This window comes from Parambassis ranga, chromosome 12, assembly GCF_900634625.1.
Source record: "Parambassis ranga chromosome 12, fParRan2.1, whole genome shotgun sequence".
NCBI lineage: Eukaryota > Metazoa > Chordata > Actinopteri > Ambassidae > Parambassis > Parambassis ranga.
This window is the reverse complement of record NC_041032.1, coordinates 6,473,987-6,487,917: the sequence shown is the minus strand read 5'-3', so window position 1 is coordinate 6,487,917 and position 13,931 is coordinate 6,473,987. Positions and strand designations below refer to the sequence as shown.

General features: G+C 42.6%; 1 protein-coding gene across 6 annotated transcripts in view; it reads right to left on the bottom strand.

Moving 5' to 3' along the window:
* Positions 1 to 120: 120 nt before the first annotated feature.
* Positions 121 to 13,931, bottom strand: part of rimbp2a (RIMS binding protein 2a) — a 43,604-nt gene continuing 29,793 nt past the window's right edge. Inside the window, exons 9-25 of one of the 6 annotated variants that reach the window (XM_028417799.1) lie at positions 13,757 to 13,914; positions 13,204 to 13,283; positions 13,026 to 13,135; positions 10,689 to 11,507; positions 10,406 to 10,429; positions 9,252 to 9,403; positions 7,746 to 8,519; positions 7,485 to 7,640; positions 7,063 to 7,209; positions 5,667 to 5,769; positions 5,185 to 5,313; positions 3,870 to 4,039; positions 3,482 to 3,650; positions 3,272 to 3,372; positions 2,923 to 2,994; positions 2,655 to 2,825; positions 121 to 698 (exon numbers count right to left, since the gene is read on the bottom strand). In XM_028417799.1, the coding sequence (XP_028273600.1) occupies positions 471 to 698; positions 2,655 to 2,825; positions 2,923 to 2,994; positions 3,272 to 3,372; positions 3,482 to 3,650; positions 3,870 to 4,039; positions 5,185 to 5,313; positions 5,667 to 5,769; positions 7,063 to 7,209; positions 7,485 to 7,640; positions 7,746 to 8,519; positions 9,252 to 9,403; positions 10,406 to 10,429; positions 10,689 to 11,507; positions 13,026 to 13,135; positions 13,204 to 13,283; positions 13,757 to 13,914 (3,563 nt within the window). In that variant the 3' untranslated portion in view covers positions 121 to 470. The remainder of the gene's footprint in view (positions 699 to 2,654; positions 2,826 to 2,922; positions 2,995 to 3,271; positions 3,373 to 3,481; positions 3,651 to 3,869; positions 4,040 to 5,184; positions 5,314 to 5,666; positions 5,770 to 7,062; positions 7,210 to 7,484; positions 7,641 to 7,745; positions 8,520 to 9,251; positions 9,404 to 10,405; positions 10,430 to 10,688; positions 11,508 to 13,025; positions 13,136 to 13,203; positions 13,284 to 13,756; positions 13,915 to 13,931) is intronic. The other 5 variants (XM_028417802.1, XM_028417804.1, XM_028417803.1 and 2 more) reach the window with 5 other exon arrangements.

Genomic DNA, 13,931 nt, shown 5'->3' with positions numbered 1-13,931 from the left:
GATGTTCTCAGAGCAGTATGGTGTCTTGTAATGACATCAATACTACACATATTATTATTATGCTGAGAAAAGCTTTTTGGAAACAGGTAACCAGATGCTTTGTTTTTCAAAGCTACCCTGCTTGAAATGAATGTAAAGTTTCTTTTTGCCAAACAATAAAGAAAAGAGAAAAATACATGTCATGAAAAACCTAGTTTTTTTTTATCGTCTCTTCATTTAAAATACATCACAGTAATATGTTTTTGTGTCTGCAGACGACCTCACTCTTTGTTTTGGCACTGCACTGTACATAATTTATTTGATTTCTATCCATCACTGAACATTAATAAATTGTATCACTTGTTATATTCAAATAGGCTCACGCAGTCCAAGAGACAAAGCTCACATCCTCTCTGTCGTGTAGATCAGAGCTGATAGTATAGTTGCAATATACAGAGCCCAGCATGTGCACATACTGTACATGACTTCTTTTATTTCACTGGGGAGAGTCTCTTCAGAAGTTTCTTTCCTTTGGAAAGTAGTCCTTTCTTCTTCTTGTTGGCCAGATCTTGGGGGTCCCTGGGATCCAGCGGGAGGTGGGGGCCCCTTGTAGGGCTGAGGGGTCTCATGGTGCCTGGGAGAAGGGGCCTGACAATCGGGGAAGGCGCTCTCACGGGTGTGGTGTCATTCGTGGCCGTGTTGGTGGTTTCTGTGGTACCCTGGGGAGAGAGGTGATGGGGAGGTATGGAGGTATGGAGCAGCGTATTATAAATGAAGCAACACTTTTATACACTTAGATTCTCTGTGTCCGTCATTAAGCTCTAAAACTCTGAGGATAATCTGCTATTAATTGGGTTCATCAGGAGCAGATTAGCAGTGTCCACCTTAATCCAACAGTCCAGAGAACAATATCTGGCAGAGTGAGGATGTTGGGTCTATGTTGGATCCCAACACCAATAGTAAAAAAAAATGTGTTTTCAGGGCCTTAAAACTTTGATGTAATAGCACATTCATCACAAAATAGGTGCCAGTCTGTTGCATTAGCCCACTTGTTCTGGGGAAAAGACACCTGGGGGATGTGCCAGTGTCATGAAAAGTTCAATGTCGCCACAGACAGTTTGTTGCCTGTTAAACTGAAATGTTTTCATCAATCTAAAGCCGCTCTATGATCTGTCTGCCTGTAATGTTAAATTATATATAATATATTATATGCTCACACACATAAATCACACACACATTATATATAAATATATATATGTATATATATATATATGTATGTATATATAAGAAAACACAGAGGAAGAGGAGGCTATCAGGCTAAGCACACTACAGAGCTGTCCACATTAGTAGGCCATGAGGGAACATACAGTACGGTCATATACAGTACAACACCCAGGGACACAACTGTAGATGCCAGGCTTCTCATCTAATGCAGCAGCTGCAAACACAGATTTCGGATGATCGTAATAAGAAATACTATAAGTATTTACATACGATTTTTTAGCAACAAATGTTATTATTTTAAAAAATCATGATGAAAGGTAGTATTTGGGTAAAAATCAAAACAAGGCATTACAGGAAGACGTGACAAATGCTTCTGTAATGTCATACGACATTTGAAAGCCTTTTTTCTGCAACCATGAGCTGTGTGCATTAGAGCAGCGAGGCTGGTATCTCAAGTTGCCAACTTACTGTACAAGGCAGACAGAGCCATTTATGGTGTGAAATGAACAATCTTCTTCTGTTTGTTTGTTTTGTTTTGCCAAGCGGGTGAGGAAAAACAAAAAAGAAATCAGATGTGGCAGCATTGTCACTGTCGCTAAAAAAAACCCACACCACTATGACAACTAAAAACAACAACAACAACAACAACAACACCAACACACATGAACACAGAGCGCAAACAAGAATGTTTTTAATATCCAATTTTTTTTTTCCTTTTTATTGTTCCATTGTAACAGTACAGTATGGATGTCTCAGTGCTGTGGTTAGTTTTGTCTCTCAAGCTCAGAGCAAACATGACATATCCACTGTCAAGAGGGCTGAAAAATAGATTTGATGTGTGTGCAATATACATAAAGAAACAAAGCCTCTTTAAGGAAATACAGCAGTTGAGCCAAGAAAGTTTTTATAAAATGTATCAAGTTTGAAAAAGGCATGCTTTTCTCTCTTTTTTGAAGATTCCTCCTCATAAGTCAGTTTCTTTGTCACTGGGTAGCAATTGTTATGTGTTCATAAAGCACTTATTATAATTATACACAATAACCACAATTTGATTTTGTGTTTCAGTGCAAAAAGGTACCAAATTATCTTGTGTAAGGAATGAGTTGAGCCTTTTTCAAGTCCTCCTTAACCAGTGCTACATGCATAAACCACCCTCAAAGCTCCCACAGTCTATCCTCTCTCTCTGTCCATGTCAGGCTTTGCTTCTTCCTTTCTCTGAGACTCAGAAAGGTGTTAACACTGGATTTGGTTTTTGTCACCTTTTTTTCCAAAGGGTGAGAGGGGGGAGGTTGTTAGTCTGTATAGAGTCACCACTGTCACCACATGGACAAACACACACAATGAACAGCACACAGACGGCAAGTGGAGGAAGCGAGAGACGGAAATCAAGAGAGAGGACGGAGGATGGATGAACACAGGGCCTAGCGCTGATAGCGGCGATGATGATGTACCCGTTTGCCCTCTGAGATGGCGGTGGTGGTGGCGGAGTTGGCGGGGGGCCGGTTGGCAGGCTCTTCCTGGGGGTAATGGGATGGAGTATCGGTCAGATACACCTCCACGTCATCAGGCACTTCTTCCAGGAAGTTAGAGGGAACCAGACCGCGGTGGCCATTGATTTCACCCTGTGAAACGAAAGGAGGAGAGGAGAGCTATAGCAAGTTATCAAGTCTACACTAACAACTCGACTGACTGCTGAGGTGAACATGGGGCAGCACTTACATAATAGAACCCATCTTCATCAATATCTCCAAACACAGCGATGATGTCACCCGCACAGAAAGTGAGCTCAGCCTATCAGGAGACAGAGATACAGACAAAAATGCAATCCAGATAAAATCCAGTTTGTCATGATTTTCTACAATTTAGACATTGTTTTTATACTTTTATATAGTGTCCTATAACAAATCTGTTCTGTTTTGTTTCTGTTTTTCAGCATCCTTATTGCTTTTTTACATGAAGGTTTTTGATTTGATGATGACAATTAATTTAAAATTTGAATTTAATTTTATTAAGGTGTGATCATCTGCTCTGTATTTTATATTTTTGCATGTCCTCTAGCTTGTGATACCTCAACATCAACATTAGGCGAGCTCTCTCTGGGGTCGTAGTCATACAGAGCCACCATCCTCCTCGAGGCCTGATCACGACGGAGGCCTCGTCTGTTCTGCTCTGGAAGTGATAGTATAATGTATTTTAGTATATCATCATGTTCTCACTCACATGTTGACTGACAAAAGTCTTTTCTGAGTGAATGAGAGTGATCATGTTTTTGTGGTACCTATTCTGTCCACAGGGGTGCTGAGGGGCAGAAAACCCTGCTTGATGAGCTCGTCCATGGTCTCCTCGTCATCTGCTCTTATCTCCGACACCATGTTACAGGGGATCAGCCCCATCCGGCCCCTCACTTCTCCTCTGTAAAAGCCATCTGTGTCTTTATCACCATATACCTGATAGATAAAAGAGACAAAAGCACAATGTTTAGAGGACATGTGCAGCATTTCTACAATGATGATAAAGCATCCCAAGAAGGCATATAGCTAATTTTGTAATATATGGATAGCTACCTAAAAATCCATCCTCCTATTAATCCATATTTGGTCAATGGTTGCCTTATACATAATAACCTGAATGTATGTAAGTATTACCACTGTAATTGAAACTCTCACCCTAATGATCTGCCCCTCTTTGAAGGGCAGCTCCTCATCAGCTGCATCTGGATTGGGGGACATGGACAGAGGATCATAGTCAAAGAGGGCCACAAAGATCCTAAAGGACTCCTCAGGCTCTGATTCATCATAGTAAGTGGGAGAGCGACGATCCCGATCCCTGTAACCGTCTGAAAAAATAAGGACAACAACACATCGCATCATCTTGAATCAGTGGCTAATGATGGTGAACCAATACACAAAACAGGCACTCAATCTGTTACATTTGAGGAGCCTGTGTTTATGATGTTTGGTCACAAATGGTCACAGTATCCCACTTCAAAACCTAGAAATCTATTGTTGTTGTTGCATTCAGTGTACACAGCTTCTGTGGTGAGCAGGTTTGTGGTGTAACTTAGCCATGCCTCTATCAAAGAAAATCAATTTCAAAGAATTTCATTTTTAAAAAGTCGTATTGATTTAATCATGCAGTGCTGCATGACAGATGTGATTTTCTTATTTAGCCATATTTTCCTGTCAGCATGCAAGAAGAAATCCATGATCAGTGAACGATTTGATAGCCTAGAACGCACGCGCATGCATAAACAGATACACACACAACAAACAAACGGCACACGTTTTTGGTCTATTTTTGAATGTGCTGTGAGAAACAAATGAAGAGCAAACAAACCATGGTGCACCACGCACACAAAGTGTGGTTCATGGACATGACACAACAACCCCAGACTCTGACATGCATGCAGGAAAAAGTCCACCTTAGGTAACTTTCACTTTCCACTCCCTGACATTGTTTTTGCAATGTGTGATATTGTTGGGGAAATACTTGATGTATAGTTGCTTTAAGGTAAGCATAGGCCAAACTACATACGTAAACAAAATTGTAATAAAGCGGTACTAAGACATAAAATGTACTCATTATCCATTGGATACCACTGTTATCTTTTCAAAATTCCATGCATGATTGGTGCCACTATCTGTGCAGCAGCTGTGGCTGTACCACAAAGGGAAGGGTTTTAGCAGGCATCTGGAGTTCAGTGCAGTGTGTGAGGCATTCCCTCAATCATTCAATTATCATCTGCAACTGTGGAAACGTTCATCCTGGACCCCGGGTATGGCTTGCCAGTGGGTCCACCATTTCAGTGCAGTGCAGTCATGCTGTTCAACTGAAAGCATAATAACTATTATTGTTTAAGACAAAGAAACAGGCACTTGCAAGTGTCCACAGCTACTTATTGCCATATGCCAGGTGCTGATGGCATTTTTTGTTTTTGTTTTGCCATGCTGTGGTGGTGGAAACAGGACTGCTGGCACATACCATGGGGAGACCTGGTGGCGCCCATGTGCCTGCGGGATGACTTCGTCCTGTGCCGAGCTACTCTGCCATAGTAAACATCCTCGGTGATGGGGGAGAGGTTTCCCTCACTGTTATTCTCAGAGGTTACCTCTAAGGGAAACACCAGTTAGAAGGTCAGTGCATCTTTTCCTTCTCAAAAAGATTTGCGTTGGCCCCTAAAACTTACAACGTAACACACACAGGATAGCAACAGGAAATCTATTCCTTATCACTGTAGAGTAGATTAACTGTTACAGTGCAGCGCATCGGTGCACAGCAGTTCAATAGAGTTGCATCATAATAATCTCTGCAAGATCCAGGTAGTGAAAGGCATGAGCATGGATCAAAGACACAGAGATGATCGGGCGACACAGAAGCTCATGAAGGTTTTAATAAACACAGCTGAACTATGACACAGAACAATTTTACAATTCCTCCTCTCTATTGCCCCTGCCCATACTGACCAATGGAGGGGACCATTAGAGGTCGTCTCTGAGGCTGGGGCCCGCCGTGATGAACTCGTCTCCCAGAGTCCCGGTCATGACGGCTTCCAGCAGGAGTGTTTGTCTGAAAATACACGCACAGAAAACATTTACAAACATTAAGCCTTCACCAGTTCCCTATAGAGACACGTACCCATAGCTTGTGAAAAAATGCACATTGACATGTGTACAAATTGTATGTAAACAAAATCATGCAGAGCTCGCAGGCAGGCACTGAAACACAGACGCATAGACACACATTCAGACACGCACAAGCCCATGGAAAATGCTATTGTTTTAAAATTAAGAAATTACTTAAAGAAGATTACTGAAATCCTTTCAAATTACAAAAAATAGTCAAAGATATGTGTAGCGCAGTCTATGGTACACTATTCACAATAATGTTTCCCTGTAGTGTTAAACAGCAAAGCCCACTCTCACACTAGTTTTGTCCTCCTTCAGATAAGAATGATAAGGAAACTCTCGACACTCTTACTTTCCTTCCATTGTCAGATGCGTTCAAACACAATCTATTCTAATCCAAGCACTTGATTAGAAGACAGCTGAAGGCAGACGCCTCCTCTTCTACAGTGTGCATAGGATTACCAAGATCACAGAGACAAGTCACACAAGTCTATATCCCTTGTTTCTCTTCATAGTGCTTGTACACGACAAACAATGGTTGTAGCCATTCATCCAGACTGCATAATCAAATGTAAAGACCTTGAATGTCAATGTCGTATCTGTTGTTGTCATGGCCACATTAGCTGAGATGGCCAGACAAACCAGTTAAATGATTAGCAACCGTAGTGTACCTAAAAAGTATCTAAGTTACAACCATTAGAAGTTACTTAAGGTGCTTAAACGCTTCCTGTCTTATCTCCTTTAACATAGGAAACAAAACCCATACAAAATTCCAGCAACCTCCACCAACCTGTGGCCAGCAACCTCCAAAGCAACAGACCATCTGGCAATTACCCTGGTCAATGCACATCGAGCTACTGTTGTAACATCTGTTTCTGATCGATTTTAGGGCCCTGTGTAGAAACCTTTGTAAGATAATAAAGATTATTATGGGAATTGTCAAACATTGTTGCCTAAAATGCATGTGTCTCTCTCCAGAGTGCTGAAATGGCCAAACCCATTTCCTCTGACCTTTCTATCCATGGGCTGAAGCATTCAATCCCCCTTCTTTATACATTATTTTCGGTTTCTTAAGGAATTTAAATTAAACTCAGCACACATACTAACAACACATATCAATTCCAAGTCAAGGCAGCAGTCTCAATTGAAGTATCTGTGCCTGTGCAGTTCACTAAATCATAATAAATTTTGGTGGATGACTCTTGGGTTTTATAATAAGTGCAAAGAACTGCACCTTGGGTGCGTTGTGCGAGTTGCGCCGCCGTCCCTCTTCCAGCTGCATTTCAGAGTACAGCTCCTCCTCATCCTCTTCCATGATGTCAGACAGGTCAGAGCCCCGGCTGCTTTCGCTGTGATATTCTTCATTGTGACTATAGTGAGGCTTTTGGTAGGTACACACACAAACACAAACACACAGACGCAATTGTTTAAGTCCACAAACATACATACATATAGACAGACATGCACACACCAAACATACATGGATGTGCAAACACACAGAGACATGGGGCAAAGGAGTGTATGCATGCAACCATCCACACATACATGCACAGACACACATTCAGACGTACACACACATAAGAGGTTTTCCTCTTTCACATTGGTGCTGTAATACAACAGAAGGCAAAAGCCCCTCACTTATCACACTTTTCTTACCGGCCTCCCCAGCTCAGAGCCTCTCAGGAACTCATCAACTGAGGGTCCTCTTCGACGGCCACGTGCAAACCCTTCCTCATCTTCCTCTTCCTCATCTGAGTGATGCTGGTGAAATGAATGACCCTGCTCGCCGTACCTGCCCTGCCTCCTGTCTCCCTGAAAATGTGTAAAAAAAAATCAGTGAGCAGCAGTGATGAACTAAAAATATATTTTTATACAATGAGTTATATAAAGTTGTAATGTATAGGGAATCCACCAGACCTTTCCACTTTCTGCTGCCACGCGCTGCGCTGCTTCTCGGGCAATGGCTTTGGCCACAGTGTCCGGAATAAGAGTGCCACGAGGCTGAGGAAGAATCCTCTGTGGGGAAGGTGAGCGTGGATTGGCAGGAGGAGGGGCCTCAAGTGTGTGGCCCTGCATGGGAACAGGAGGCTGTGAAGAGGGAGAGCGTGTTGGGTCCCAGCCAGGATGGCCAGGTGGAATTGCTCCCCCGTGGTGGGCCGTATGCTCTTTGGCATCCAGGTCTCTGGCACTTACTGGTCTCTGAGGTACAGAGTGGGGATGAGGGTGGGGTAGCAGAGGCAGTTGGTGCTGGGGCCTGGGACCCTGGTGCGGTGGGCGGGGCTGAACATGTATAGGCTGTGGCTGGGGATGTGGAGGTCGAAGCTGGGGTTGTGGGGGTCCACCCGGTTGGGGTAGCCTAGCATGGGTTTGAGGGTGTTGAGGATGGTGTGGAAGTGGTTGCACATGGGGAGGAGCAGGAAGCTGGGGTAGAGCATGAGGATGGTGAGGGGACTGGAGGTGAGGCTGGGCATGGGGGTGAGGAGAGGGGCCTGCATGAGGGTGCATTGGTGGTGGCAGGGGAAGCGGAGGTGGAGGCACGAGCAGGTTATTTGGAATGACGGCGACTTGGGAGTCCTGGGATTCTCCCTGTAGCGACAGTGTCCTAACAATGACTTCCCTGGCCTCCAGGCATTGAATCCTTGTCAGCTCAACAGTGACATAGTCTGCCATGGGGACTAACACCTCAGCTATCTGGGTTTAAAAAAGAAAAGGAATAAACATATCACATCAACAGAAGTTGCACTTTAATGGTAAATATAGCTAAAACTACAAATAATGAAAAAATTGTTTGTTTTGTGCAGAACCCCCTGTTTTTTCAGGTTTACTCATATGAATGGATATACTGCTCTGAAAGGATTTAAAACAACATTCCACGTTTAAAGTAACTTTAAAAAATGTCAAAAATGCTTTCTATTGTTTCACTCTTTAGGGCTGAAGGAAAAAATGCTCTTTAGTTTCAACCCTTAGAGAGCAGCTCAGGAGCAGCCAGAATGCTTCGGTGTTGATGTACCCTTTCACACATAGAGTGTTGATTTACTGTGGCAGGCACCAGAGGGAGTGAGAGACCTTTCTGAGACATTCTCAGGTCCTAGACTTTGAGTCTTGCAGTTAACAGTTATGAGAAGTAGGTGGCACTGCTGTGTATGTTAAGGGGAACTGATGACATAATATCAGGATAAGACAGAAGCTATTAGTATTCCATCTGCGATGCATGTTGTCATGTTGGATTAAACATGATTAAACAATTCAGTGTTTTATCTGTGTATTGCATATCAGTATTTGAAATATGGATCCCAAACATCTGTGGCCCTTCTTTACTAAGCATGATTATTTTTTATCTAAATCATGAGTGATGCTTCTAAACCAGTTTGAGCTCTTCACCTTTGCTCACTACGCAATACAACACTATACATGCAAACTCACTCTCTGTCCTTTAGTGCAGACTGCATAGCCAATGACATTTGCCCCATTAGATGTGCCTGTGGGAGAGAGGATGGGGGGCTTCCAGCGAACCTGCAGGACCCCTGGAGCCTGCCCACAGAGTACTTGAACCTCCTGGGGAGGGAGCGGAGGGCCTGGGAGGAGAAGGAACAGGTGTAAGGAAACAAATTGCAATAATTTACTGTTTTAATTTAAGCAGCATACAAACAAGAGGTGTGAAGCATTCATCTAATGCACAAAAGAACGCAACCACACAACCATGCAGATAAATGCCCTGCTACAAAAGGAGGGGGTGGCCACTTGGGAAACAATAAACTAGGTTTATTTATAGTATGTCTTGCCTATCTAAATATGTGAATAATTACATAATACCTTATTTATACTTTGCAGGGATACACAATTCATGCGGATACTTGATGGTGTGACATTGCTGGTGGGGACAGTCACAAGACATTATGTGCTGTGATAAAATAACGTCAAAGGCTTAACATTTCTTGACCTTATATTTTCCCTACAAACTGAGTTTTTCTGAGATTCTGAGATTTATCTGGCTGCACACTATACAATGACCTCTTATTAAAGGTATAGAGAAACAAAACACTGCTGTGTCCGCATGCAGGACACAATCCAGAGTGGCGTTTTTTTGTCTTCCACTTTCCTGGATCACTGCATAAAACATGCATCCAAGCAGAGACAAATGCACACTGATACAAAATGGTGATTTCATTGAACTGGTCATTCCAGGCGAGGCTTTAGGCTGAGGAAGTGACTCATCAGAGTAATAACAGATCATATCTTATGATGCTTGGCTATTCACTAATTAGTCATGTGCTCTGTGCGGCAAACTTGGGTAAAATGGCATTGAGTATGAATTTTTAATTCAAACAACAATTTTTGTTCAGCGTTTAAAAGGTGAATTGTTGCTAAATTTAAAAAAGCTTTTTAATATAATAAAAAAATGTCATTTTACCCACTTTCTTGCTCATCTTAAGCAAAACGTAATAATTATTCTCATAACTACAACCCTCTCAAAAGTATCATTGCACTAATGATTGTCTCTGTCCATTGGTTTTCAATAGAAAAAGATCATTCAGTGCTAAAACATATGGGAAACCCAGCTGATGTTTCATTCTGACCTGTTCTGCAATATGGTGTTGGACCTAGACAAAATACAATACACAACAATGGCATGGTAAGGAAATACAGTAGTGCACAAGTCTGTAGTACATAACCTAATTGTGTATATATATATAATGTATATCACAGTATGTTACATGATATTACAGTAAACTGAAATAAACAGGATAGTAGCAGTGTGTTAACTCCTGTCCTTCATACCAACTACAAGACATGTAAAATCTATTGGACCTGTGCTCATACATATTGATTTTGTGTTTCTGTGTATAGAAATTTTCTGACCTGCCGCCTGTGTGCAGAACTCCACGCCAGCTTCTTTCCTCTCTCTCTGCTCCAGCGGTAGTTGCCATGGTACCTGGTGTGGCTGTGCCACCACTGTTACTTTGTACACTGTCAGGGGCTTCAGGTTAAGGAAGCGTAGTCTATACCTTCCTGGCTTTATCACTGCGTGCTCTACCCCATCTAAGAACACAGTGTGACCATAATTACTGTTGCTAGGCAACCACGAGAGCTCGGCAGTGTCACGCTGGATGTCATCCACCCGCAGACCGCACGGTGCCACCACCACGTTGGCTCCCACCAGCAAGGTGCAGCGCAGCTCATCTGATAAGCCCCTGTCAGTGACACTCTGTACAGACACACGATGAACACAGCCATCCAGGTCCAGCTTCTCCAGCAAACACTTGGTCCGGCCACCATACGGTAAGCTGGCACGGGGCTCCCCATCTACTAACACGTTGTAGCCAGTGATGTTCCCCCAGCCCAAAGGCACTAGTGGAGGTTCCCAGGCCACAATGACGCTCCGTGCCAGCTGCTTGATCAAGGTGATCTTTCGGGGGTAAGGCACAACGTCTTCAGCTAGGTCCTCGGGATCCAAGGGCCCTCCTGTCCCATTGCTACAGGGAACCAAGGCATTAGATGAGCCCAGGAGGCCATCATGGGAGATAGCTCCATCCACTGGCATCAAGGCCAGGGGTGCATGGTCCAGCGGTCCCAGGTCTTCTGATCCCTCCCCAGCCTGAATAGCTGGTTTTTCTTTGTCCTGGACAAATTCCACAAAGTTGGATGGAACGAGTCCTCTTTGGCCATCCAGCAGCTCCCCTGATGCAGACAGAAGCACAGAAACAAAGATAAATTATTTTGTGCCTTATTCTTCATGTTTATATTGATAAGCAAAGAGTTTATGCTAACTGACAAATACTCTTCTTTATCAAAGGTCTCTATAGGAAAGTAACATGCCGCTGTGATGCTTACAGTAAATATTAAAATTAGCCTTCTTTAATGGTTCATTACAAGACAAAAGGGATGCAGTAACATGAAAATACATAATCACCAGAGGGAGTTTTTGAGGAATGAATCACCAAGTGAGAGGTGGAAGAAGCATAAAATGCAGCCTTTCTTAAGATGTAAGATTTATCATAGATTTTCTGATTCTCTGTTTCACACTCCCTCTAGAGATACTCATTTTTAACATTTTGTAGAACCTGAATGTTTTCTAGGAACATACCCCACAGCATGTAAATACTGCGGTCAATGCAGGAAAAAATACCTTCGATTTGCCTCATAGTTTTTTTGTTTTTCCCTTAAGGCAATAGGTTTGTCTTCAACAAAGCTCCCTATTATCTTGTCCTTCAATTCTTTTTTCCACAGAGGCCTGGGGAACCTTAAGACCATCTGTGTGGGTCTGTGCTTGTGTACGAGAGTGTGTATCGTGTGTGCTGATGATTAAGCTGAGCCCTGCTGGATTAGTCATCAAACTAAAAGAGACCAAGGTCCCATCTTGACAACAGCTTGGTCTGAGGCCTGACTCTCCCTACTGTGTGCTAAATACAAGGCTCCTCCACAATGCTGTGCAATCTGACCGCCCACACCTAGTGAATCACTGCAGCGGAGTACTACTTTGTCTTTGACAGGCGGTGCTGGCTGCAGGATTGCTAGCGAGGAGGATTAGGATTGCCTCTGATGGAGAAGCCTTCATAATTCTAAAGAGATTAGACAGAGGATCACTCCAATCACCAGTTATGAAAAAGTATATAGAAACTTTTTTATTGGTGACACCCTGCTTTGACAAAAGGGAGGCCAGAGGGTGCCAGCAGCGATGTGATGAACACTGTACGAGGGAAACAGATGATGCCAACTGTCATTCAGCAAGATCTATCTCTCAGTGTTTACACTGATGACTACATCAGCATTATAGTTCTTCTATATTAAGTTTTTAACTGAGCTGCACCGTCTTGCAAAGACAGCTCGTCACCTCACACATATATCAACTTAGTACATTACAATAAAATGTACATTGTATACCATAACTATGAGTACTCCTCAGTTAGATGCCAAAGATAAATACTGTAAATAGAACATCTTCTGTGATGGATACATTTTGTCACAATTTGTCATATTTTGAAACAATACATCAAGACACACTTGTTTTGACTGTCAAACATACTCAGCTACAGCTCAGACAGGGATTCAGGCAACATCACAGACTTGAAAACCATCATTTCCTTCTGCACAGTTCTTTAAGCTACAAAGGGAAATTTGTCATTTAAAAACCTGTCTGAGCTCGACTTGCAACTGATCACTGACATTATTTTGCATGGTTTCTGTTTGACAACTGACCTTCGTAGAAGCCATCATCATCCATGTTTCCATACACGTACAGGTACTTTCCAGCCACAAGGGGGAGTTCTGCTTCAGGGTGCTCATTTGGTCCATCATATGGGTTATAACTAATAGAAGTAGGACAAAATGTTAGTTTCTAAACTTTTTAAAGTTACCCAATGTTTGTTTCTTTTACCTGTAACGGGCAGTGCAAAGGCGGACCTGGCCTGTGTAGCGAGGTTTGGACCTGGATGATGGACTGGCCTCATCCTCCATCTAATTATTGAAAAGGTTATAAGTCATTTTGGTATTCACGAATAGGCAAAGTAGCAACAATAATCTATTAAAGTACCACTGTGTAACATTTGCTAAGCAACAACACCCTCTGTTGCTACAAGTGGTAATTACAGAATGAGCCTGGTACACTGAACTCTGGTTATTCAGAACATGCCTATGCAGACTGTTTAAGGAGTGGATTTACTGCAAAATGAATTTGTGTGTATGTGTAACAACATGTTGTTGGGACTATTTAACATTTGGACACAGTGTAGTGCCATAATATCTAATAGTTATTTTACACTTCTATGAGGCACTATAATGTTTAGTGCTCATCTTTCTGATCTCTAATGGTCCAGGTTTTATCCTTTAATAAGTCAGTGAAATCACTACATAGGTCATCTGGATAATATTAAACTATAAATGCTTTAACCATGAATATAATGATATTAACTTGCATCATTCAGACCCACCTCTGATGGGGTAAGCTGTCGAGGGCTGCTGGGTCGGTCCGTCGTCACGGTGCTGGATTTGACAGACAACAGTTCCTGTCCTTCTCTGTCTCCAGTCTGAGGTGTGCAAGGCAAGAACTGGGAGATCAGTAGCGGCGTGTGTGCCGCGCTCTCATCACCTGGGAGACATTGATTT